This window comes from Macrobrachium nipponense, chromosome 24 (assembly GCF_015104395.2).
Source record: "Macrobrachium nipponense isolate FS-2020 chromosome 24, ASM1510439v2, whole genome shotgun sequence".
Taxonomy (NCBI): domain Eukaryota; kingdom Metazoa; phylum Arthropoda; class Malacostraca; order Decapoda; family Palaemonidae; genus Macrobrachium; species Macrobrachium nipponense.
The window spans coordinates 66,846,738-66,872,767 of record NC_061091.1 but is presented as its reverse complement, the minus strand read 5'-3'; the positions used below and the strand labels follow the sequence as shown (position 1 = coordinate 66,872,767).

General features: G+C 47.1%; 1 protein-coding gene across 3 annotated transcripts in view; it reads left to right on the top strand.

Moving 5' to 3' along the window:
* Positions 1-20,347, top strand: part of LOC135205733 (UPF0415 protein C7orf25 homolog) — a gene marked incomplete at its 3' end in the record, with an annotated part of 31,503 nt that extends 11,156 nt beyond the window's left edge. For 2 of the 3 annotated variants that reach the window (XM_064236825.1, XM_064236824.1), the window contains 4 exon segments: positions 6,776-6,913; positions 7,558-8,119; positions 8,791-8,930; positions 20,225-20,347. In XM_064236825.1, the coding sequence (XP_064092895.1) occupies positions 6,776-6,913; positions 7,558-8,119; positions 8,791-8,930; positions 20,225-20,347 (963 nt within the window). 3 annotated transcript variants of the gene reach the window in all.
* Between the last annotated feature and the right edge of the window lie 5,683 nt (positions 20,348-26,030).

The window sequence follows — 26,030 nt, the reverse complement described above, 5'->3', positions numbered from 1 at the left end:
CGCGCGGGGGTTGGAGCTTTCGGAAGGACTCGCGCCCTCTAAAGAGAAGCTTTATAGAAGAGGACGCTTCACGTCCTCTCTCTCATCATGCGTTGCAAACGTCGTCTGAACATTTTTACGACTTTCCACCGCAGAAGAGAAACAGGACGTCATCGGAGCAGGACGCTTTTGAGCGCCAGACGCCCTAACTTTGTTACTGTGAGAAGGAAGAAGGCGTCCCCTCGCCCCTCGTCTTCTCACAGGATCAGCAACAGTAAGCCTTGTTTTTCGCCAAGAGAGAGGCAGTACTGCGTTGCCGCAGGAAGGATTTGAGGCTGTCTGTTAAAAGAATCAGGCAGTCTCCTTCTCTTCAAGACGCTCGCAAGCGCTCGGCGTTCTATGCATCAAGTCAAGACGCTCGGCAAGACCCTCGCGAGGACGCCTTTCGAGACGCTCGACGCTCTGTCGAGAGGGAGGAACGTCGTTTCTCGTAGCAAGGATTGTTCCTGCTCCCCAAGACGCTCCCCCCCTCCTCTCCTCGTGGCGCTCTGTATATGGTACGTGACGTTCGCTCTGCTGCGGAGCAGGATGTTGTTCAAGCTGCTAAGCTTGACGCCCTGCAAGCTGCTTTGCATAGTCAAGCAGCTCGATAAGACGCCCCTCGCTCGTCCCTGAGGGACACTTCGTCGGCTGCCAAGCATGACGCTAGTTTGGCAGCTAAGCTGGACGCTTCTCAAGCTGCTAAGCTGGACGCTTTCCATGTAGCTTCGTCACGAGATGCTCGTCAGGACGCCCGGCGTGACGCTTTTCTGGACGCTCGTCAGGACGCCCAGCATGACGTTTTTTCTGGACGCTTTTCTGGACACTCGTCAGGACGCCCAGCATGACGCTTTTCTGGACGCTTTTGTGGACTCTCGTCAGGACGCTCTTCAGGACGCTATTCAGGAAGCTCCTTTATCGGACACTCTTCAGACCGCTCCCAAGGACGTTCCTTTAGTGGAACTTAGCAAAGCTTCGGAGTTTGCTATTAAGCATTCCCGACTTTCGTCTTGAACCCTACTTCAAGTAGGAGACCCCCTTTTACGAGAGGAGCCTCAGGGTTTGATTGCTTCGCGGTCTGTTAAGGACCCTTCTCCTGTTCCCGTAAAGGAGACAGAGTCCTCGAGCGACTTGCAACCTACAAATGAAGAAGAGACTACTTCGTCATCAGCTTCATCTGTCAGAGTGTCGACCCGCCTTCTATAAGACTTGTTTGCTGATAAGTTTCGGCCCTCGGTCCCTTGCTCTCCTCTCTCGCTGTTAGCGTCGTCGAAGAAGAGGAAGGCGCCTGGTCTCGTCAAGATGTCCTCTTCGCTTTCTACGAAGAGAGCGTTCAATAGAATCCATGACTAGATGGACTCCAGGAAAGCGCAAGGAAAGACTTCTTTTGCCCTACTTCCAGCGAGGTTAAGTGTAAGAGCAGGCATTTGATATGAAACGGGAGAGGAAGCTGGTTGGAGAGTTCCTTCCTCTTCCCAGGACGATTTTACCAGCCAGATAGACGCCCCGAGGAGTTCTCTCCCGTCCTCTGCTAAGATTTCCTAAAACACTTTCAGATCTGCATCACCATCTGAAAGGGCTGTTCAGGACGATGGATATTTTTAACTCCTAGGTTGGTGTTTCAGAGCCCTGGACCTGCAGTCTCAGGGACCTGACTCTCTTCCTCTCGAATAACTATCCAACCTGCATGGATAAGGTAGTCAGGTTGGTTCTGATGAGATGGCATCTAGAAGGAGACTCTAGTAAATTGAAGCAGATTTCGGTGTCATAAAACCCCTCTTCTGCATTCAGGAAGGAGCTGCCTAAGGGGATCCTTCGGGTCCTACCTGCCGTAAGCCCAGTCTCTGAGCAGGTATCCTGCCCTTTCCTCGATTTCTACGGGAATCGGGAAGACTATATGCTCAAAATTCCTAGATTACCTTTTTTCATATACCTGGGTTCCCCCCATTGATAAGATACTAAACGTTTTGTCAGGTAAGTGGGTAAGCCCCCATTGACAAAATATTAAACTCTTTGTCACATAAATGGGTTAGTTCTCATTGACAAAGATCCCAATAACATTCTATCGCTTAAGCGGATAAGCTCTCATTGACAAGATTCAGAAGAACTCTCATTCATTGGCTACCTCGCTGAGGCTCGTCGGGGAAAAAGACTGGTAGACTATGTCCATGAAGCCTTCTGTCCGATAACATAAGAAGCTTGAGTTGTCCTCTTCGGTTCTCGGTTCTCACTTGAAGTTCTCCTGCGGCTAATACTAATTCGTTCTCTTGACTAAGAGGACGAAGACAGTCGATCTCCATTCCCTCTCTTCCTCGTCGAAGGAAGAATGTAGTAGGGAGATAGCTGTCCAAGTTGCCAAAATAGTCTACGTGTTTTACATTCGCGTCATATTGCTATTAAGCGATTGTATGGTTCAAGTTATATACGCATACCGTAGTTACCCCTACGGATGGCGACCGAGAGGACTTTTATTCTAATTACTTTTAATCGGTACTCCCGGCAACCCTCCATGAGTTTCCAGTTTCCCTTTTAGTTATTTTAGGTATTGTTACGACAACACCAGCTCAGCTTCTGTATTTAGCAAAATCTGTTTCGCCTAAATGTACCTGCTTGAGAGTTTCTTTCTGCTCAATGATGGTAACAAACATATCCCTTCGTAGAATGGAATAGCTGGCAACTCAGGCAGAATAGGGCGAGACGACGAAAGTAGACTGCTGTCACTGTAGAGCCAGCTCAGTTCCAGCTGGTTGTCTGCCATGCGCTGTCGGTTACGTCTCTCTCTCCTGCGGGATTGACTGACTAACCGTATCTCTGCCCTACAATCACGGACTTTAGCTTCGGGTTGAAAGGAATTCTCGCATGCATGAATGAACATCGCCTTCACTTTGCGAAAATTTTTCAACAGAGATCTCTTAGACTTTTCGGTTCTGTTTACCGCACTGTAACAGAATTCTGTACGAGTGTACCGCGGCATAGCGCTATAATAATAATGCACACCTGCTTAGGCAAAGCGCAGCCTTATTGGAGAAGGAAACAGGCTCGGTGAGGGAATGGATGAGTCTGCTGGGGACCATTTCCTCGCTGGAGAAGTTTGTTTTCATGAAGAGACTGTAATTCAGACCTCTCCAGTTTTTTCTACCGGAAAACTGAATAAAATCGAAGATATTGAAGTGACTCTGAACATTTCTCAGTCGGTCAACGATCACCTAAGGTGATAGCGAGAAGGTGCCAGGTATCTGGAGAGGGAAACAGAGGTCCTGGCACATAATCTCAAAGAATTGGAAGCAATGAGGTTGGCTCTCCAGTTCTTTTAAGAACGAATTGTTGACCGAGTGGTCCAGATCAACTCTGACAATTCCACAGCTCCCGCATATCGCAAGAAGTATCGAGAAACACTCTCTCGGTCCCTGTTCGAGTTAACGAGAGAGACCCTGTTGTGAGAACAGGCACGGAACGTAACGATCCTCAAGGGTTCGTTACAGGATTGCAGAACGTCCGTGCGGATCTTCTCGATCGACGGTAGCAACTACTGACATCCGAGTGGACTCTTCACTTAGAAGTATGTCGAGAGTTGTGGACATTTTAGGGGCGTCCTTTGATAGATCTCTTCGCAATATTGAAGACGAAGAGGCTTCCTCTAGACTGCTCCCCTTTTTTTCTCGATCCGGGAGCGGTAACAATAGACGCCATCCTATGGGTTTGGACGGGGATGGATGTTTAGTCTCTTTTCCCCTATTCAAACTCTTAGGAGTAAGTAATAAGATAATTGGCGGCGTCAGAGGGAGCGAGGATGACGCTGATCGCCCCATGTTGGCCTTCGAGCGACTGGTTCACAGAGGTCATGTCCTTCCTAGCGCACTTTCCAAGGACCCTTCCCGAGAGAGTCGATCTACTCTTACAGGCCCCACTTCGAGAGGTACTACAAAACCTCTCCGCTCTGAGTCTGACTGCGTTCAGACTATCGAGAAGTTGACCAGAGCGGGAGGCTTTTTAAATCAGTGGCAAGTACAATTGCCAAGGCTAGAAGAGCTTCCTTTCTTGCGGTGTACCAATCGGAGTGGGCCGTTTTCTGGAGATGGTGCAGGAAGAATGGCTGTTCCTCCACCTCGACCTCTGTGAATTAGATTGCCGTCTTCCCTTTCCGTCTGAGGAATGTGGATAAGCTGGCAGTCTCGACTATTAGAGGATACAGAAGTAGGTTGTCGACGGTCTTTGGACTCAGAGGTTTGGATCTGTCGAACAAAGCCCTTCACGATCTTTGAGGTCTTTTGAAATCTCAAAACTGTTTAAATCGAAGCTTCCGACATGGAACTTAGACTTAGTCTGGAAGTTACTGATGTCGAAGCCTTTCGAACCTCTCCTTTCTGCAAACTTAACGCACGTGACCAGAAAGGCTAATCTTTCTAACCGCTCTAGCTACGGCAAAGAGGGTTAGTGAGGTTTAAGCCATCAGCAGACTTATTGGCTTTAGAGGACATATGCAGTGTGTTCTCTAAGCCCTTCGTTCTTGGCTAAGAATGAAAACCCGTCTAACCCTTGGCCCAGAAACTTGGAGATCAAGGGGATGGCACAAATTATTGGGCAAGAGCCAGAGAGAGTCCTGTGCCCTGTCAGGGCTCTCAAGTTTTATCTAGATAAAACTAAAGGAAGTCGAGGTCCTTCGGACAATCTGCGGTGTTCCGTAAAAAGACCAGACTTGCCCATGTCAAAGAACGCCCTGGTGTTCTTTTTAAAGAGCTCTTACAAAGAGGCTCATTCGTCATGTTTGGACAAGGATTTGAAATCTTTTAAATTGAATGCTCACGAGGTGAGGGCGCGGCCTCGGAGGCATTTCAATAGAGCATGGCACTCAGTAACATCCTGAGTGCCGCGTTTTAGCGAAGCAACTCTGTGTTCGCTTCACACTACCTGCGAGATGTGAAGACGACATATGAGATCTGCTGCTCGCTAGGGCCTTACGTGTCCGCAGACACAATCTTGGGGGCAAGAAGTACCACTCATCCTATCCTGTAGAAAATGGTTAGGAAGAGCTATTAATTATAGTTGTTGGGTCGCCGCCAGTGGCGGACTTCTCAATTCGTAAGCTTTAGTTAAACATCCTTAACTTTGGCTAGGTTGGTCAGGTGGTGATATATATTACTTCTTAGCCCTCATAGTATGGTCAATATGGTCTAGTCACATTGTGGTCACGCTCCCGTTGACAGATCATCTAGAACTCACCAGCTATACAGGTCACTACCTTGCTGGAGACTCTAGTAAAGCAAAAGCCGACTTGGGTGACAGTAATCACGAAGTCAGCTATGCTAACAGGTATGGAACCAAGATGTCAGTCATCTGCATGTATATGTTTCCTAAAATCCTATTCTGTCTCTCCCTACCTCCAAAGGTGGGATTCAGCTATATATATATCTGACAGGTAAGCTTCATGAACAAAATGATATTGTTATGATACAATAAAGTTTGTTCATACATACTTACCTGGCAGATATATATAATAAAAGTGCCCACCCACCTCCCCTCAGAAGACAGTGGTAATAGAAAATCTGAATAGAAAATGGGAATGGTTCTTGATACCTGCCTCCCAGCGGCGGGAATGGGTACTAACCACCTGGCCGACCACTGCGTGTGTCGTAAGTTTTGAAATTCTGTCGGACTTCGGAGAATACAGACAGCTATATATATATCTGCCAGGTAAGTATGAACAAACTTTATTGTATCATAACAATATCATTTTTAATCAGTTTAACTGAGAAGTGTTTGTGCTGTACAGACTGAAAATGAGGCAGAAATTATGCCACAAAAGAGTGGAGAAACTTGTTTTATTTTTAACTTTATAAAGGTAAAAGATGTCCTTAAAGCATATTGATTCTGACAATGACTGTATACTTGTAATGTAAAATAATTTTTCTTATTTTTAAAACTGAATGGACAAGGCATCTCATTTCTTATTTCTACACTCTATCCTCTAAAACTTACATAGCATTTAATAATAAAACCAGACTCTCCCATTTCTATTGCAAAAACTGTTCTATACAGTAATACTATACACTTTATACTGATGTTGTAAATTCTTTTCTTATGCCAAGTACTGAAGCTTCATATCAACAGTGTTTGTCCCTGTTTAGTATGTTATCTGTCATACTTTGAGTGTGTCCTCTTTTGCTTCCTTTGTCATAGGATTGGATGAAAGATAATATGTTCAATGACCCCATTTGTTCATCCCTTCTCTAGCTCCTCATTTTTTGCATCAAGGCTTCTGCTCTCTCACTGTTGTGCATACTGGACTTCATACCCTCAGACACCTAAAATTCTGCCAAACTGTTTGCTGACAGTTTCTTTCCATGTGCTATCTGGCTATGGAATTTGTTTCCTTCTATTTGCTTGAAGTCTTGTAGCATCCCTTTTTCCCACCGTTTGTCCTCCCTCAGAGATTTGCAGCTGCTGTTTTTCCAGAGGTGGGTTGTGTGGCAAGCTTTGGAGTTATGGCTTACATGATTTTTTTTTCTCCTTGAAGATTGTGCTAAATAAAAAGCACTGTTGGAGGTTTACTATTCTCCCACATTTTGACATCAACCTAAAAAGCTGATCTCTCTTTTGATTTAGAACACTGTAGTATTTAGAATAATACAGTATACTGAAAGCATAATTATACTGTTATTCAATCAAAATAATTTTATCATATTATAAATCAAAAGTTGACTTTAATGATAATGTTGCATTGATTTACTCCATATTTACAACTTCCACATATTTACAGGTAATTTTAAGATGCCCCAAAGCCTTGCATCTTCTCTACGTCATGGGAGGACGCAAGGGTGTAAAACCCCTGGATGAGGTGGCTGAAGACTTTTTAATAATGGCGGAACACCATCCAGTGTTTTATGCAGTACCACAGGTACTGTATTCTTTTATGTATGAGTTATCCTTATACAGTAACTTGTTTCCTCTGTTGTAATCGGGACACTTCCTTTTTCACCCAGTGAAAGAGTTGAGGGTCTGGCATGTGATTGCAGATTGTATATATTTATTGTAGCCCTTTTACTTCTTTATAATCTAAAAGGAAAGGTTTATTTTGCCAGATAAGACGTAGTACTTGCCTTTGCTCACTGAGATACTGCAGGGAGATTTATAGGCTTCTTCAGGTGGCTTTCAAGAATTCCAAGAATTCTGTTTTTCTCTCGGCAAATTGTGTCAAGTGGTTCTTTGTGTAGGAATGATGGAAGATTATTTTTATTTATGAAGCATATTGTTTTTTAGATTTACATTTTATGCTCCAGGCATTTTGTAAGACTTGTGTTTTAATATTTCTTAGTAAAAATATTGTAAGAAATGACCATCCTTTTTTTATCATAGTTCAGAAGTGTAAATCGCAAAGGAATTAACAATCGTAATTTAATTCATACACTCAGAACATGTTACAGTACTAGATTTACAAGCATAAAAGACAAAATGACATTACCAGCTAAGAGAATGAAAGCTTAGATACGTATTTATGACGTTTACTTTTTTAGAAAATTATTTTTAATATTTATTTTACAGGTTGTCTTCTGGTTCTTCAGTGGGGTCAGTGAAAGTCTAGCAAGCAACTTAGAAGGATTGGGTATTTGCGTGAGAGGAATAAGAATACCAGACAATGAATTAGGCATCCCAGATTTTACTGTAAATGATTCTGAAAGTGACTGTGAAAACTTCTCAGATGAAAATGAAGATATGACTGCAAATGGCAGTGAATGTAATGAGGTTGCTGAGGATAATGTATTTACTAGTCAAGATAGCAGGACTACCAAATGTACTTGTGAACCTAGATTGCATAGTAGTTGTGAAGTACTACATAGTGAAGGTAGATGTCAAAATGAATTTGAGTGCAACACCAATGTGTCTTCATCATCAGCAGGGTTAGAATCATCTAACCTTTGTAGTACAGTTACGGAAAAGAAAGAAATAAGGAAGTTGAATTTAGATGTGACTGCTATTATTGCGTATGTGTCGGCGACTACAAATGGAGGTGCAAACTTCATCTTTGCAGACAAGGTCTTGACTGAGCAAGCCATGTGGGAAAGACAGAATCCAGTCAAGAAGACTCTCGATCAGTACTTTCAGGGTAATGCAATATATGATTATAATGTGATATATATGAATATATTTAGAATCTGTTCTATTAAAGGATCATTCATTCATTTGTAATTTGTAAAGATATGAGCAAACACTGTCTGAGTGACTGACAGTACTACATAAATACCTTATCATGACTTAACTTTTTGCCCTCATTCCAGTAGTATACTTCATTCAGATTTTACTTTATTCTGATTTACTCCACTGTATCTGTTTGTGAAACCATTATTTTCTGTTGACATTCAAACCAAATAAGTAATTATCAGAACTGTATACAGTATTATGCAGTTTACTGCAGATTGCAAATGGTAATGAAGGCTCTTTGCAACTACCTCTCTTCCTGCCTTTGACTTCCTGTTTTTTCTATTTTGGTATCCTCTTGCCAAGCTGTCCAGCTTCTTGAACTTAACCTTACTTGAATTTTCACCTCACAGTCAGGAACTAATCTTTCAGGTCAGTTTTGTGAGAGCCTAGAAATCTGACTTGGTGATATGGTGAAACATAAATAATGATGCTTAAAAAAAAATCATTTTTAAAAGTTACAGAGAAACCTAGTAATCTTTTTTCTGTTAACTAGGTATACATACTGACAAATCATTTAATGTTTTTTTGTATAATCATCTGAGTTTTTTGTGTAATTTATTTACTGTTCCTTTAAAGGGTGTGAACTTATGGTGTGCCAAGAAGCTGTTGATCATTTCTCTGACATCATCAATACCATTGGGGGACCTGCAGAGAAAAAGAGAAGCCAAGAGTTCCTTGCAAGAGTGGCAGTTGTACCGGGTCAGGACATCTATGAGGTGAGATGCTGCATCATGATATCATAACTGTATAGAATGTTTGTTTGTTCCGATACGTATATAAACCTGAGGTCCTTTAACAATAGGAAGGTACTTAGGGGCAGCTGAACCGATCGTAAGCTTCAAACAAGGGGGTTCGGTAGTTAACTACTTGTCCGGCAGTTGGCGGTCAGCTCGACTACGAGGAGAGGAGTCACTGTGCTTTCGGCCGTGCTGATGGATAGACGTGCTGCTCACCTCTCTGCCCGCTGTATACGTCGTATGCTTGGTTTTCTTCACATCGTGAAGGCTTTTTCTCTTTTTCTCTTACTAGTGTGCATGTGCAAAGCTTACGTAAGTACGTGTCTGTTTTGTATTATTCATACTAGCATGAATTGTGATCATTATGGATTCCCAAGAGCCGGAGAGATCCCATCGCCCCGCCATCAGCCGTAGATTGTTCCCTGGTGTGGAGGGCTGTAAGCGTGGGGCCTTTCGGTCCTCTGTCGAGGTATATCCTCATGAATTTTGCACTTGGTGCCGAGGGCGAGAATGCTCTCACACCGAGCCATGTGATGTATGCATTGTTTGGTCGGAGGAGCAGTGGGAGCGCTATGGAGGGAGGAAGTAGACGCGTAAGCCGGCCAGGGAGTCATTGGAGGGATTTCCTGTTACTCCCTTGGTCACGGACATGTCTTCTTTCTTACCTCCATCTCAGCTCCCTCGTATGGCTCCTTCCCTTTCTGGGGGGATATCTCGCTCCTTCTCCTCTCTCGATCAGTCGAGCATGGAGGAAGGGGCTAGATACCCCAATGTTCAGTTGTATTCGGGGTCGTCCGTTCGCTCGGGGTGGGAACTGTCCCACCCCGGGTGAGGGGAAACCTCCCCCCCCTTACTAACCCGACTACTCTTCCTTCCTCAGATCTGCTTGCCACGGGGGACGATCTCGGCCGGGCCTGGTACTCGCTGGGGCTCCAGGGGACACCGAGTGTTCAGGGGCTGCTTAGTCATCTGGCAAGAGAGACCAGACCGGTAACTCATAGCCCAACCACCACCACGACCACGACGGTATCCACCCCTGGCTACGCTGCTCCTCTGCACCTGGTATGCACCCAGCACGTTGCCATGGTTACCCCGACAGCTGCTGTTCAGGCACCGCTGCCAGAGGTGAGGAGGTATACCGTGACGCCGCCGCCTGGTTTTGCCGCTCTTGCTCCAGCCCCTGACTTCCGGTGTCCCAAGAGCTCTCCTTTGGACCTGCCTCCAGTACAGAGGATGCCGCTGGTTCCTGTCCCGCCTCCTGTTCCCGAGATTGCTGCCGCTCCAGTACCAGTTCCTGCTGCTGTTGTTCCTGCCCGTGGTGTTGCTGCCCCACCCCAGGTCCTTCCGGACAGGTGCAGTCGGGCCCTGTTGCTTCAGCAACTGCCCCAGCTCCATCCTGGATGGAAGACCTGACGTAGGTCCTGAGGAAGCTGAGGAAGAAGAAGAAGAGGAAGAAGGTGTCGTCGTCATCTTCATCGTCTGCCACCGCTTCCCCTTCAACTTCTAAGGCCCCACAGCCGAAGAAGAAGAAGGTAGCCTCCTCCCCCCCTAAGAAGGCTTGCTCTGAGACTTCTAAGGTTGGGACTTCCGTTGGTCCTCCTGTTCCTTCGGGAACGGGACCCGTCTCTCCTTCCGCAAGGAAGAAGAAGATGGGGACCGGAGGAGTACCGGCTAACACCGGTACCTCCTCGCCTGGCGCCAGAGGTTCTGCCTCGACGGCAGGTACTGTCTTGGCCTCTCGTTCGCGAGAGGTACTGGGTGTACGGTCGCCCGCGGGTGACCGTGCAGCCAAAACCCAGGCAACCGAGTCCGCTCGGTGCCAGGATCCAGGCACGGAGCGGAAGACTGGCTGGAGTTGCCCAGGTGACTCCCCACACCCCACCAGGCCAGCGATCGCTCTTGTGGCGATCCGCCGGTACCCAAGGTTGACGCAACGGTCCCAGACCTGCCGCGTGCTGAGGCGAGGAAGCGGTCCCCTCGGGATGGTCCAAGCGGCGTCACGCGCCGTGAGGACAGACCTTGCTCCCACCGCGACAGCGGACTCTGCCGGTCCCCTGACCGCCGCTCCTACCGGGACCGGGCGGAGAGGGGGACCAGCAGCAGCTCTTCTGACGCTCGGGATCGTCGCCGCTGTTCACGTTCCAGCTGCTCTCCCTGGGAGAGCCGCTAGACCAGGCCTGCAGCTCGATCGCCACCACGTGTTGGCGATCGCCTGCAGCCCCCCAGCACGCTGGTTCTGCCGGTGGGCGAGGGGGGAGCGTCAGGTCTACCTCTCCTCTGAAGAGAGGCGATCAAGAGTGATCGTGAGGGGCGCGCTCCTCGCGATCCTACCACGACGCCCTACGAACCTGGCACAGTCCTAGGACCGACCAGATCGTACACGCAAGTGGCAGGAGGAGACCATGAGGGGTCTGTTGTGGTTCCTCCTGTGGAAGGAGGAAGGTCTCGGGAGGTGTTCTCGCTGGACGGGCTTGACGGTCCGTCTCCGCGGGACGCAGTCACTCCCGAGATCCAGAGGTCGTTCGCTGAGGTTATTGCGCTGATCCGTCAGCACAACGACCTCGGGGAAGGATCGCCGCTCCCACCTTCCGAGCCTACGTACATCGGGTTTGGAGTCGTTCTGGGGACCCAAAAAGGAACCCAGGGCGACGGTGGGTCTGCCGCGATCAGCCTTGGCCGACAGTGTGATGAGCCAGGTGGACGCTCTTGTCTCCGGACAGGAGGGTTCGCTTCGATCCGGTAGGTCCTCCAAGCTCCTTCCCCCACCTCTACCGCGACAGAGGCATTTTTACGTGCCATCAGAGGACCCTCTGCCGCCCAAACAGGTTAACCCGGAGCTAGCTAGGCTAACTCCGGGGGTGTCTCTGCAGCAGCTCCTGTCGGAGAACCTCTGGTTCTCGCAGCAAGAGGCACTTGCTTTAGAATCTACTGCCGTGGCAGCAGTCCAAGCAGTCTCCTGGATAGACCTGTGGTCCCTCACAGTGTCTAAAGCCGCGGCCTCCTCGGGAAACATCACTCCTGAAGGGGACCCGGCTTTCGTGAGACTGTGCCAGTATAGAGGTAGGGCTATCTCCTACCTGACCCACCAGAAAACGGGTAACCTGTGGACCAACCTGGTACTGAGGCGTAGGGACGCTTGAGTGACCAGGGCGGCTGGGCGAGAGGCGGCCTTGGGTCTTTGCAACGGACTGGTGTGGAGTTCCTCCTCTCTCTCTTCCCCAGAGAGATGGTGGACGCTGCGGTGGAACAATGGCGCACTGATGAAAGTGACCACTTAGTCCACCAGGCAGTCTCGAAGGTGGCTGGGCAACCTCGAACGACTGCGGCTTAGCCCAAGAATTTAGCTAGCGCTTCCTCTACGGCTAAGACGATCGCTTCATCGAAGCCGAGAGGAAAGACTCTGCCTTCGACTTCAACTGTAAGGAGCGACCGTAACCAGCCCTCCTTCTCTCGAGGAGGAACTGGGAAGAAGAAGTCGAAGAGAGGAGGGAAACCCTAGGGATGGCATTCCCCCTCACCTGCTGCAGGAAGTGTGGGGTTGCCTGGCGAGCCATTGGGCAACATGGCAGCGCTACGGAGCGGAGACCTGGATAGTGAACGTCCTTCGGGAGGGATATTTACTACCCTTCGAGTCTCGGCCACCCCTCACCTCCAACCCGGTCTATCTACAGACGTACGTTCCTGGTTCGGTGGAAAAGTTCTCGGGGGGCTGGCGCCCGGTGATAGATCTCTCTCCCTTGAACCGATTCGTTCACCAGACTCGGTTCACGATGGAAACAGCAGGATCAGTGCTCGATTCCATCGGGGAGAACGACTTCATGCTTTCTGTGGATCTAAAGGACGCGTATTTCCAGATACCAATCCATCAATCCTCCAGGAAGTACCTGTGCTTCATCCTCGACGGGACGGTGTACCAATTCAGGGCACTTTGTTTCGGTCTCTCAACCGCCGCACAGGTGTTCATGTGAGTGTTCACACTGGTGTCAGCTTGGCCCCACTCGGTAGGGATACGTCTTCTGAGGTATCTCGACAATTGGTTAGTCCTGGTGAGCTCCCGCTCACAGTTGCTACAGGACAGAGGTCAACTCCTCGAATTTTACCACGATCTGGGGATCATAGTGAATTACAAGAAGTCAGATCTCGAGCCCAAGCAGAGGATGAAGTACCTGGGCATGCTGATCGATATGGTAGCAGGGCGAGTCTTCCCCGCAGACTCGCGGATCAGCAGGTTCAGGGAGGCAGCCGGACGGTTCCTGTCCCTACATGAGCAGCCAGCTCAGCAGTGGCAGGTTGTGATCGGCCACCTGTCGTCTCTCAAGAAGCTAGTCCCTCACGGGCGTCTTCACTTGCGGTCTCTTCAATGGAGAGTAAAGGAGTGTTGGTCACAGGCAAGAGACCCACCTTTCTTCCCCATGTCTCTCACGGAGGTGGTGAGGCAGGACCTAGCCTGGTGGCTGGACGACGGGAACCTCGTAAGAAGAGTGCCTCTTCGCACTCCCCCCCCTACCGATGTTGCTGTTTTCAGATGCATCGACCAAGGGATGGGGTGCACACCTGGAGGAGTTGCTGGCTGCGGGTGTGTGGAACCATCACGACAAGCACCTTCACATCAACGTCCTGGAGCTCAAGGCAGCGTTTCTCGCTCTCCAAGAGTTTCAAGATCGTCTGGTGGGGCACTCAGTGGTGTTGATGAGCGACAAGACCACGGTAGTGGCATACGTCAACAAATGGGGTGCCTAGTGACCCTCCTGTTGCATCAGTTGATGTTGCAGGTGCACGAGTGGGCTGTGGCACACTCGGTAGAGCTGTCAGCCTGCTACATTCCAGGCAAGAGGAATGTGGTAGCGGACAAGCTCAGCCGTCGGGATCAGGTGATAGGAACCGGATGGTCCCTTCATCCAGACGTGGCAGAAAGGCTCTTCAACCTGTGGGGGCGACCGGTCGTAGACCTGTTCGCTACCCGGCACAACAGAAAACTCTAGTTTTTCTACTCAGTTGTGCCAGACCCATGGGCAGCTGCAGAGGACGCTCTTCAACACCCGTAGGACAACCTCTTTCTGTATGCCTTTCCCCCGCTCTGTCTGATCCTGGTGGCACCCAAATGGTCTCAGCCTGTTTGGTATCTGGACCTGCTGGCTCTTCTCACCGAAGCACCGAGAGAGATTCCCCACAGGCACAACCTCCTGTGCCAGCCACACGTAGAATGGTACCACCGATCGGTTCGGTCCCTCTCTCTTCACGGCTGGCTGTTATCCACCATCTCTTGCGAGCGAGAGGCTTTTCTTGCAGCGCAGCAACAGAGATGGCTGGGTACCTCAGACAGTCCTCTGCAGCTGTATACCAGGGAAAGTGGTCCGTCTTCTGTGGTTGGTGTCGTGGACGGGGTCTCTCTCCTCTCAGAGCCACTATTCAGCAGGTAGCGGATTTCCTCATTTTCCTTTGCCGAGAGAAGCTCCTCTCTGTCTCCACAGTTAAAGGATACAGAGCCGCCCTGGCCCTAGTCCTTAAACTGCGAGGAGTGGATATCTCCTCCTTATGAAGAGCTTCGAGAGGTCTTGCCCACCCAGGGAACTCAGGCCCCCGGGGTGGGACATGACTCTCGTCCTTAGGAGTTTGACTCGAAGATCCTTCGAGCCACTGCGAGAGTCGTCAGACAGGGATCTGATCCTCAAGACCCTCTTCCTGCTGGCCCTGGCATCGGCAAAGAGAGTAGGGGAACTTCATGGTCTTTCCTTCGATGTTAAGCATTCCAGGGGATGGGGATCCATGACTCTCGATTTCGTCCCGAACTTCGTAGCGAAGACTCAGAATCCTTCGGTCCCTGACGACCAGTTCTAGTCTTTCACGATCCCCTCCCTGAAGGACTTCACTGATAATGATGCGGATGAGATGCTGCTTTGTCCTGTGAGGGCGCTATGGCACTATCTGAAGAGAACTCGACACCTCAGGCCTGAGTGTCGACGCCTCTTTGTTAGCACCGGGGTTACAAAGAAAGAGGTTTCCGAGAACTCTTTCTTTCTGGCTGCGTGAGGTGATCAGGAGGGCGTACGACGCGGATGGTAGTGACGACACCCGTACCCTTCATCCGAGAGCTCACAAAGTCAGAGGTATAGGTCTAGCCCTTGCGTTCCGCAAGAACTTCTCCATGGCGCAGGTTCTGAAGGCAGGGGTTTGGGCCAACCAAACCACCTTTACTTCCTTCTACCTTCGGGATATTACCCACAGGTCCTTGGACACTTTTTCCTTGGGACCCGTGGTGGCTGCTCAACAAGTTGTGTAGCCTACCCAGCACCCGAGCGGACAGAACAGCATCGCATCCTTGTGTGACTGCATGAATGGACGAGTGAAAGAGAGTGTGACTGGCTTCTCTTCCTCCTTCGTTCTTCCTCCTCTACCTGTGGGCAGAGGGCCACGGTCATCACTACGCTGAACAGGAAGCAGATGCAGGTAAGCTACACGACTGAGCTCCATCCTATCCCTTTCAGTAGGGATAGGAGTGTTTATCCACCACTCCCCGACAAGGGGGAGAGTGGAAGCCAACAAGAGAAAAACCCATGACTTCATATTGGCTCTTGAAGTAGGAACTAGTTCTTGTGTATTTGCTATTTATAAGAGGTACACTCTGATTATATATTGTATAATTGTTATGGGTATTTTATGCATTGTTGAAATATGGTGGGTGTCCTATATATGGACAGCATGTGGTAGATTCTAGAAGGTGTCTGTTGATGTATTTAAGTTGTGTTGTGACGTCATAGGCTGTGACGTCATAGACAAGATGGCAGCGGCATCGGCAGGATGTAAACAATAATACGGTGGAGTAGAAAGCACGTGTTGGTGGTGTGTGGTTGGTATGGGAGAGCTCTCTGTACCTGGTAATGGAAAAAGTTTTTTTTGGTCGTAACGTTCCCCCTTTGGTTGGTGCTGTTTTTGTTCCTAAGGAGGTTGGATTTCTGGAGTATACTGGAGTTGGAGAAAGCGTACAGGTGGGTAGATTATTCATTTGTGTAAAGAAATAAAGGGGTTAGGCTAGGCTAAAATTCAAACTGGTAGCAGAGTGTTGTTGATCAAAGATGCCTGGATCCGACAGTGAACAAAGGGAGACTACTAGATGGAGAAGGGAATGTCCTAGGTTTAGCGGGATACAAGAAGAATACAAAGAATGGAAAGGTCAAGCCGAAGATTGGCTATTGTTGTATGGAGAAGATACAAAATACCCGGCGATAGAAATGAGAATGAGCTTAAAAGGGAAAGCCCGAGAGCTAGTGGAAGCATTAGATAAAGATAAACTTACTGGTACAGAGGGTCCAAGTTAATCCTAGAGAAACTAGATAAAGCCTATCTAAAAGACTCGGTAATGGAGAATTACGGCAGAATAAAAAGATACCTTCTAATAAGAAGAGAATCTAGTGAAAATATGACGGACTATTTAATTAGATACGAGAAGGCAGCATCTGAGTGTGAAAGAGCAATGGAAAGGCGCGCTTGAAGGGGAAGTCAAGGGGTATTCATGTAATAGAGCAAGCAAAATCTCAACGGAAAAAATCAAAAAAACAAAACATTGGGTATTTCTCGGCTTGTGGGCAAGAAAAGCTAGAGTACGGAACAGTGTCGCAAACAATGAAAAGACTATTTGAGGGATTAAGGACTAAAGAGGAACGGGAATGGTGGGGTTCGTCAGAAGGCAATGCCAGTTCTGGGAGAGGGACGGGAAAACCAAAGATATCGGGGAAGATGGAACCGAGGAAGGGGTGGTAGAAATCCTATAAACAAGAAGGAAAGGTAACAGTATGTGCAATATGCAGCTCAGATTGGCATTGGGCTAGGGATTGTCCTCAGAATTTCATAATAGGAAGAAACTGAAACAAGACTAGAAGAAAATAAGCTGAAAACAGAAACTGGGACGGAAGAAGAAGAGGTTTATGTAGGAGAAGTTAATAAAATAGTGGAAGCATCGTGGGAGGTGGTTGATGCAATTTTGGACACAGGGTGTAAATCAACAGTTTGCGGGGAATTGTGACTAGCAGTATTGTCATGGATTTGAGTCAGTAAGAGTTGAGGAGAATGAGGGGACACTAGGACAGAGTCTAATAAAGTGTTTAATTTTGGTGAGACATCTTATAAGTCCTGAGGAATAATAGAAATACTTGTGATACTAAAAAACAGAAAGTTTTATATGAAGACGGAAATTCTGCAAGGTGATATACCTTGGCTGATAGGTAAGCAAACCATGAGTAAAATGGGTATGACCCTAAATTTGAAAGAAAATTGTGTGTCATAATAGAAGTATTAGGGGAAAATGAAAGTAGAGTTAAGGGAGAAGAGAAGACGAACAGGGTCATTTAAGAGTACCTATAAGGAGGAGGAAGGTAGAAGAATTATTACTGGAGGGTTGGAAGGGAAAGAATCCGAGGGAAATTAAGAACACAATTGGAAGAAACATTACATTTACAGTTTGGTCATGGCAGTGGAGATAAAATATGGAAGCTAACAGAGGAAGCACAATGGAGTAATGGGTTAATCGAAAAAGAAAAAGAGGAAATAAGAAAGTTACTAACGGAACTGATTGAAAATTGTGATGTTTGTAAAAGATACAAAAGAAACCCCGCCAAACCAGTAGTAGGCTTTTCTTGGAGTAAAACGTTTAATGAAGTCGTAGCGATGGATGTGGGAGAGATAGAAGAGAGAAAGTTCTTGGTAATAGTGGATATGGCAACAAGGTATTGTCAGGCCTGTTGGATAAAAGATAAGAAAACCAGAAACTATAATAAAGATACTTTTTGAGTGCTGGTTTTGCTATATTTGGTGCGCCCTCCAAAATATTGTCAGATAATGGGGGTTTGGGGAGAATTTCAAAATGAAAAAAGTAAGGAGGATGGCAGAAAAATGGAATATTAAAGTATTAGCCACAGCATCAGAATCTCCGTGGAGCAACGGATTATGTGAAAAGACCGTAGGCATGATCAAGGGAAGTGTAAGGAAGATGATGGAGGAAGAGGAAGTAGATTGGTCCATAGCTTTGAAATGGGTAGTGAGTGCTAGGAACTGTTTAATGAATAATGGGGGTTTCTCTCCCAACCAATTAGTATTTGGAAAAAACCCTTATCACTGCCTAACCTAATAGGAGAAGAAAGTTCAAGTCCTGCAAGCAGAGAAAAAGGGATGGAAGAGGGTATGGTAAGGGACACACTGAATGCAATGCACAAGGCCAGAGAAGCATTTATAAAAAATGAGTCTTGTAATAAAATAAGAATAGCGCTAAACAAAAACATCAGAGAACATAAATTTGAAGAAGCAGTGGTAGGAGATGAGGTATTCTATAAGGGAAAATGAAAATGAAAATGAATGGGAGAGGACCTGCTCAGGTAGTGGGAGTATCGGGGGTAAAACAATAATAGTCAAACATTGGGGATTCTTTAAGAGAAGTAGCTAGGATACATGTGACAAGGATTCAACGACGATCACCAGATACAGAAGAGATATCGGCTAGAATAGATAAATCCCATGGGGTGAAAGGTAGATCAGATGGCCCAAATGAAGGGAAAGTCTCGCCTCCCTCTTATAAATTTGGTCCAGAAGTCTGGCCACTGATCCTGCGGTGCACACCCCGATCAGCTGGGCAGAGGCTAGGATCCCTCCCTTTGCTCTTATGACCAGGGAGGGAACCAAGGTCGGACGAACCAGTCTGTTCATAAGACTTAGATTCCACCAACAATAAGTGAGTCTTCCTATTGTTAAAGGACCGAGGGTTTGTATACGTATCGGAACAAATAACAATTTGTCGAAAATTTTATTTTTCCTAACTATACAAACCTGAGGTCCTTTACACATAGTCCCACATCATGCCACCCCTCACTCTGCATTTCCTGGGCCTAAAGCAAAGTGAATCCTCTCTTCGCAGTCGAGCTGACCACCAACTGCCGGAGAAGTAAACTACCGAACCCCCTTGTTCAAAGCTTACGACCGGTTCAGCTGCCGCTAAGTACCTTCCTATTGTTAAAGGACCTCAGGTTTGTATAGTTAGGAAAAATACAATTTTTGACAAATTGTTATTTTCGTTAGGTTTAGTAAGAAGTAAGGGAAAGGTGATAGCTTGTGGGTACTGACTTTGTGGGAAGAGGAGTATTGACTTTGTTGGAAAGGAGACGGATATGGCAAGGCTTCCAATGGAGCCTGGGTTTCTGGTGTGGGTGGCAGTTGATTGGTTGGGAGGGGGACAGTGATGCAATGTATATTTATTGATAAGTTGTATAGAAAAGTGTTTGAACCCTATCACATACCTAAGTAGATATGACTTTTCATACTGATGTGTTGGTTACATGTAATGGCATATCTCAAGTTGGTGGATTCTTCTTGGGAACATTTTTTATTAACTCCAAATGAAAAATGTCTGACCAAATCATTTGCAAGTACTGCATAGTGTTACTTGTAATAGATCTTTCTATGTAAAACTGAGACCCTAATTGGAAAGTTTCAGTAATGTGTAAACATTCATCACCACTGTTAAGATTGTTAGATGGCAAACTACCATAGTTATAATCTCTTACATATCTGTATCTATTCTTATTACAAAATTGTTAAATGAAACTACTGAGTCATGTTAGTGAATACTTATTGGGTTTACTGAGATGGTTATGTATCAGATTAGAACTGAAAATGGAAAAGTTTCAAATTCAAAAAGTTAGACAGGTAGTTGGGAACAGATTGCTGGGCATGGATGGAGGTAAATTGCATTAAGCAGTGCAGCAGGGCACCAAAAAGAGTGGTGCAATGCAATAAAGAACCATCTTTAGTCTGCCACATGAGGCACACTTTTAAGTGGTGTCTTGTAAAGGCATTAAGCTTTATTGAATCATATGAGTGTCTCATGGAACAAGAGCCTGTGCTAGCATGAGGCCTGCTTAATCTAAAACAACTACTGTATACTATTGAATAATCTAATTATACTGAGATAACTACTGTAGTTTGTCCCTGAATTCCCTACTTTCTATTTTTGACAAATTTGTAATGCCTGAGGTTTGGGTGTTTCAGAAAGTTTGAAGGTACGTAGTAGTATTTCCAGCTATGGTTATTATGTATTACTGTTCTCACAGACATTGTTGTCTTTGAGAATGTTAAATCTTTTAAGAGCACCATATGTTGAAAATTGTCTTGATATATTTTTTTTTTTAACAGTGACTGGAACACTGAAATTTGAAGGTTCTCAGCTCATAAATGAATAAGACCATGTCGAGGATGCCAATTATTACTTCAATAATTGTTTGTATTTTCAGAATCAGGTAAAGATTGGAGGGAAAGTAAGGAAATTATCAAGGATCATCTTTGGTACAGGTCAAGCTCTCAAGGCTATTACTGTTACTTCCAACAGAGGTTTTGTTAGATCAGTTGAGCAGCAGGTGAGTCCTTTCCGTCCTCTCTGATTTTTTCGTATAGAAGCACATGTTGTATACATATGTACTTCCTATCAGTGTATTCGACTGGATGCTCAGAAACCGCAGCTGCCTTGAACTTTGGCTCATTTACCTGCCAGTGATATGGTTAAGAAATACAGAAGGCTTATACGTATAACAGTGATGAATATTGATGAGTTGGTAGTTGATAATATTTAAACACTAATGAAGAGTTTGATTAGGTGCTCAAGTATGACTTAAGGATAGACGTGATTTAACTACGATTGGACGGATCGGACGATGGACGGGTTTATGAAGGTGATTAAGATGGTAGTAAGTAACAGAGGGCAGAGGTGGACCATATGGCTAGGACCCTTAAAAGTAACAGAAAGATATCGGGCAGTTAAGCAAAAGTGAATGAAGACAGTGACAGTTTGACTGGAAGGAAAGGATCGGCAGCAGTGACTTCAGACATGTGCAAATTGCTGCTAATAAAGAAGACATTTAGTTTTCGTAACATTGTATGTACTATCAGACATGAAAAGGGGTAGATATCAGGATCTTTTCTCGGTTGAACAGAATAACCAATAGTTATGATGATCTATAGGGTTGTGATTGAAACAGACAATCACAAATCAATTTTGTACATGCAACTTCCCCGGCAGATATATACTTAGCTATAGTCTCTGACGTCCCGACAGAATTCAAAACTCGCGGCACACGCGACAGGTAGGTCAGGTGACACCAGCCCCCCACTCCCGCCCGCTGGGTGGCGGGAATAGGAACCATTCCCCCCCCCGGTTTTTTCCTAACCAGAATTTTTCTGTCGCCGGTAGCAACAACATCGTTGTTGGTACCTCCTGCATTGGAATTCTTTTCTCGTTGGCCGAGGATTATCTATCTGTCTTTTGGTGATGTACTTTGATCTTTGGTTTTGGTATACGCTTATCGTGGACCGTTTTTTGGATTTTGATTTGGATTCTCTTTAAAATGTCTGACGTGGCACCTGTATTTAGGGTGTGTGCGAAAGAGGAATGTAAGGTGAGGCTACCGAAAGCATCGGTGGATCCTCACACAGTCTGTAAAAAATGTAGGGGGAATGATTGTTCTGAGACTAACACCTGTCTGGAATGTGAGAGCTTAACGGAAGTGGAATGGAAGACCTTGGCTTCTTATGTAAGGAAACTTGAGAAAGATAGAGTTAGGAGGGCTTCCATCAGAAGCTCAAGTAGATCCCTGCTCTAATGAACAGGAAAGTAGCTCCTAACTTTTCTAGTAATTCACCTGCTCATAGTTTGGTTTCAGCCCCTTCCCCCAGCAGCGAACCTGTAGATGCGTCTACGGAAATGGCTGCAATGAGAAGCCTCAATAATCAGCTTGAAATCGCAACTGCAAGCAATGAAGGAGAGGTAACAAGGCAGTGATGTGTGCAGTGATTTGTCAGTTGTCCCCAGTGAAGTGGAGGGGGGCATCTGACCGACTCCGCATTGGCTCCTAGGCCTAAGACCTCTTTCAGACTCCATGACCAAGGGAGGAGGAATGTCGAAAGCCGCAAGGGGGATGTGAGAGTATTCCCAACGGTCAGGCGTCCCTTCGGCAGATCCTGTAGCCGCTTCCCAGGCTGCCAAGGACAGCTACTGCAAAAGCGTCCTCAGGAAGTGCTTTTCGGACTCAGACTCTTCGTCTCCCAGAAGAGGATGGAGTTCTTCGCTAAGTTTCGTCTCTTAAGAGATCCTGGAAGACGCCAGCAAGCGAAGCGTTGCGTTCCAGTCCTGAGCCTTTTCCGGAGTATTCGCCTGCTCGTAAGAAGAGAGCTATGAGATCTCCTGACTCTTCTCCGGAAGACTTATCACACAAGACGAAGGAAGTCTTGGTAGGACTCCAACAGCAGTTGTCTGCCTTAGTGGGAGTTCTTTTCTGAAGGCTCTTCTAGGAAGAAAGACATTTCTCTTCCCATCAAGAAGGTTTTTTTCTGTTAGGGGAGCATCAGAGAGTAAGCGTCCTGGCTTTTTTAGCAGACGCTCCTCGCCTGAAAGGTTTTCCGTCCCCTCAGCGAGACCTTCTTAGTCGCATATGACAGGGATCGGAAACTCCCTACGAGCAGAGTTTCTCCCAGGAGTTTTGCTAGAGACGATTTTGCCTCTCATGGCAAGCATCAGGAGCCTGATTCGCGGATTTCTCGTGAGAGAATTCGTGCGACTAAGAGCTCCGGGGAGAGAAGAGAGCCCCTCTCTATTCAGAGTCCGCAAGAAGGGGAAGGAGCGTTCGTTCGTCCTCTAGACATTTTCCGAAGGACGCAAGAGTTTTGCCGAATAGGCGCCGAAACTTAGACAAGTTTTCTTCACCTCCCAGGAGGGATAGGAGAGATTCTAGCGCCTCTCCGATGGACGCAAAGGGAAAAGGAGTTATTCGCCTGCTAGACGCAGTCAACCAGGACGCAAACATCTCTCATGGACGACGGGAACAAAGGGTTCTTCCTTTCTCTCGCAGGCGCATTTCGCCTTCTAGGCGTCCTCATCAGGACGCAAATGCCTCTCCTTCTTGGACCAGGCAGCCTCACCAGGACGCAAGCGCCTCGCCTTCTTGGCCCAGGCCGCGCTCACCAGGACGCAAGCGCTTCTCCTTCTTGGCGCCAGGAACAGGATGTTCTCCTTTCGCCTAGCAGGCGCTCTTCGCCTCACAGGCGCCTGATTCAGGACGCAAGCGCCTCTCCTAGCAGACGCAAGGAGCAGAGCAGAAGCCCGAGTATAGGGAAACTCCAGGACTCGTGCAGGAAGGAGGATAGGAGTAAGGACGAAAGGAAAAGGCTTCTTTCGACGGATCGGTCTCCTGTAAAGGAAAAGCCCTCTTCTCCCGCATCGCTTTTGGAAGAAGTTTCGGATGAAGAGATATCCAAAGATGCAGGAGTTTCGGACTATAAGAGACTTGCTTCTCTTTTGCTGCAGGTGTTTGGAGACTTGCTACGCCAGTCGGATCCCCCTTCTCCGGGATCGTTATTATCCAGTACGAAAATGTCGAAGGCCTCCTCCTTCGTTAAGATGACCCCTACTCTTTCTATGAGAAAGTCTCTGAAGAGTGTCTCGAGAGCTGGCTCAGATCTAAAAGAAGGAAGCGGGGAAGACAGTATTTTCTTTGTCCCCTCCCCCCTCTAGCTGACAGGGAAACCAGGTAATGTGGGGGTACGACACCAAGGAGCCAATGGGCCTGGGTCTCCCGTCGTCCTTTGATGCGGATTTTTCCGCTCTTGTAGATGCGTCTAGAAGAGCTCTCTACACTCTGCAAAAAGCCTCTTGGGGAATGTGTGAGTGGATCATCTCATCAAGGGCCTCTTCAAGACTCCTCGAAGTCTTTACTTTATGGACTGGGCTTTGGGAGCTTTTTAGCCAAGAAGTCTCAAGACCAGACTTCGTTACCATGGAAGAGTTGGGCAGTGTTTTAACCTGCCTAGACAAGGCGGTATGGATGGCTCCAATGAAGTGGCATCCCTTTTTGGGATCCTGTATATTGAAGAAGAGGGCAGTGTTAGCTCCTTCTTAACGAAAATCTGTTTCCTGTTTTTTTCCTCCATCCTGCAGAGATCCTCCCTTTTTATATGCCCCCGCCCCTCCCTCTAGTCCACCATTTTTTCCCTTCATGGACATAGGTTGAGGGACCCATTTCCCCCCAAAAGACCTCCCCTTTTTCAGAAAAGGCCACACAGGACCTGCTGGCCCAGTCAGCTAAGAGGCTAAAACCTGCTGTTCAGGTTGCGAAAAAGGAGAAAGTTCCCTTCCAGCATCCCTTTCGGGGAAGGTCTGCACCAAGATCTTCTCTTAGAAGTAGACGACTGGAGAAGAGAGGAAGGTCTTCTCGAAGGCCGTTCGTCAAGACCCAGTGAGACTGTGGTCCTCCAGACAAAAGTGGGTGCCAGGCTTCTAGACTTTTACGAACCTTGGGCACAGAAAAGGTGCCTGATGCCTGGTCCCTATCCATCCTAAAGAAAGGATATTTAATCCCCTTCAGGGAAAAACCTCCTTAACTACAACTCCAAGGGAGTTAACAGCAAACTACAAGGAATCTGTCAAGAAACAAGCCCTTCTACATCTCGTGGAGCAGAATGCTTTACAAGGAAGCCATAGAGGAAGTAAAAGATATCTCTTCCCAGGGGTTTTACAATCGCCTGTTCTTGGTTCCGAAGAGCTCAGGAGGTTGGAGGCCAGTTCTGGACGTGAGCGCCCTGAACGTGTTTTCGTAGCAAAGAGGAAGTTTTTTCATATGGAGAACGACCAGCCTCGGTGTTAGCAGCCCTGCGTCCAGGGGACTGGATGGTATCCCTGGACCTGCAGGATGCTTATTTCCACGTACCAATACACCCGTCTTCCAGGAAATACCTCAGATTTATGGCTCAAGGAAGAGTATTTCAATTTCGGGGCCCTATGCTTCGGACTATCAACAGCCCCCCAAGTATTCACGGGACTAATGAAAAATGTGGCTCACTGCTTCACCTCGAAGGGATTCGAATATCCTTGTATCTAGACGACTGGCTGATACGAGCACAGTCGCGAGTCAGAGGTCTGGAGGACTTAAAACTGACACTGGAGTTAACACAGTCCTTGGGACTGTTGGTAAACCTCGAGAAATCCCAGATGATTCCCCTGCAGAACATTGTTTATCTGGGGATTCGGATGGATTCTCGGGTGTTTTCATGTGTTTCCATCACAGGAAAGACAGAACCGCTGCTTGGAAAAAGTAGCAACCTTCCTAGAGAAAGAACAATGTTCCCGCGAGGGAATGGATGAGTCTTCTGGGGGACCCACCCCTTTCTTGTTGGAACAGTTCATTTATCTAGGAAGGCTTCACCTAAGGCCGTACAGTTCTATCTAAGAGAACGTTGGGATCAGAAATCTCAAAATCTGTTCCGATTCCTTCCAGATCACGAAGGAAATAAAGGAGGACCTGCGTTGGTGGATGAATCCGGTGCAGGATCAACGAAGGAGTATCCCTTCACGTTCCGAACCCCTCGGCTAGTGTGTATTCCGACGCCTCAGATGCGGGGTGGGGAGCCACTCTAGGGACGAGAGAAGTGTCAGGCACCTGGGGGGAGAAACAGGTGTCCTGGCACATCAATATGAAAGAAAATTAGCGCCGGATTTCACCTGTCCTCTCATACAACCTTTCCCCCCCGAGGCCCCCCTCGGAACTTTCCTCAGGTTCCAGTCCTGCCAAATTACAATTCGGAAACAAAACAACACAGTCCCATAAGCTTTTACATCAAGAAGCAAGGAGGGACGCACTCGTTTCTCCCTTTACAAGAAAGCAAGAGAATTACTGCTTTGGGCAGAAGAGAGAAGAATCACTCTCCGGACGAGATTCATTCAAGGGGACAAAAATGTAAGAGCCGACCTTCTGAGCAGGAGAGACCAAGTACTGCTACAGAATGGACGTTGCATCAGGAAGTATGCAACAGACTAAGGAACCTCCCTGGGGGGAAAGATCAAAAATTATAGATCTTTTTTTGCCAATTGCCCAAACCCTTTGGAACAACAGGCTGGAAAGTTTACTGCTCCCCGATCGCCTGCCCCCCAAGGGCGAATTTTTCGGTGGACGCCCTTCTCCTCGATTGGTCCGGAATAGACGGGTATGCTTTTCCTCCGTTCAAAAATATTATGGAAGTGGTAAGGAAGTTTGCAGCAGCAGAGGGGAGCCAAAC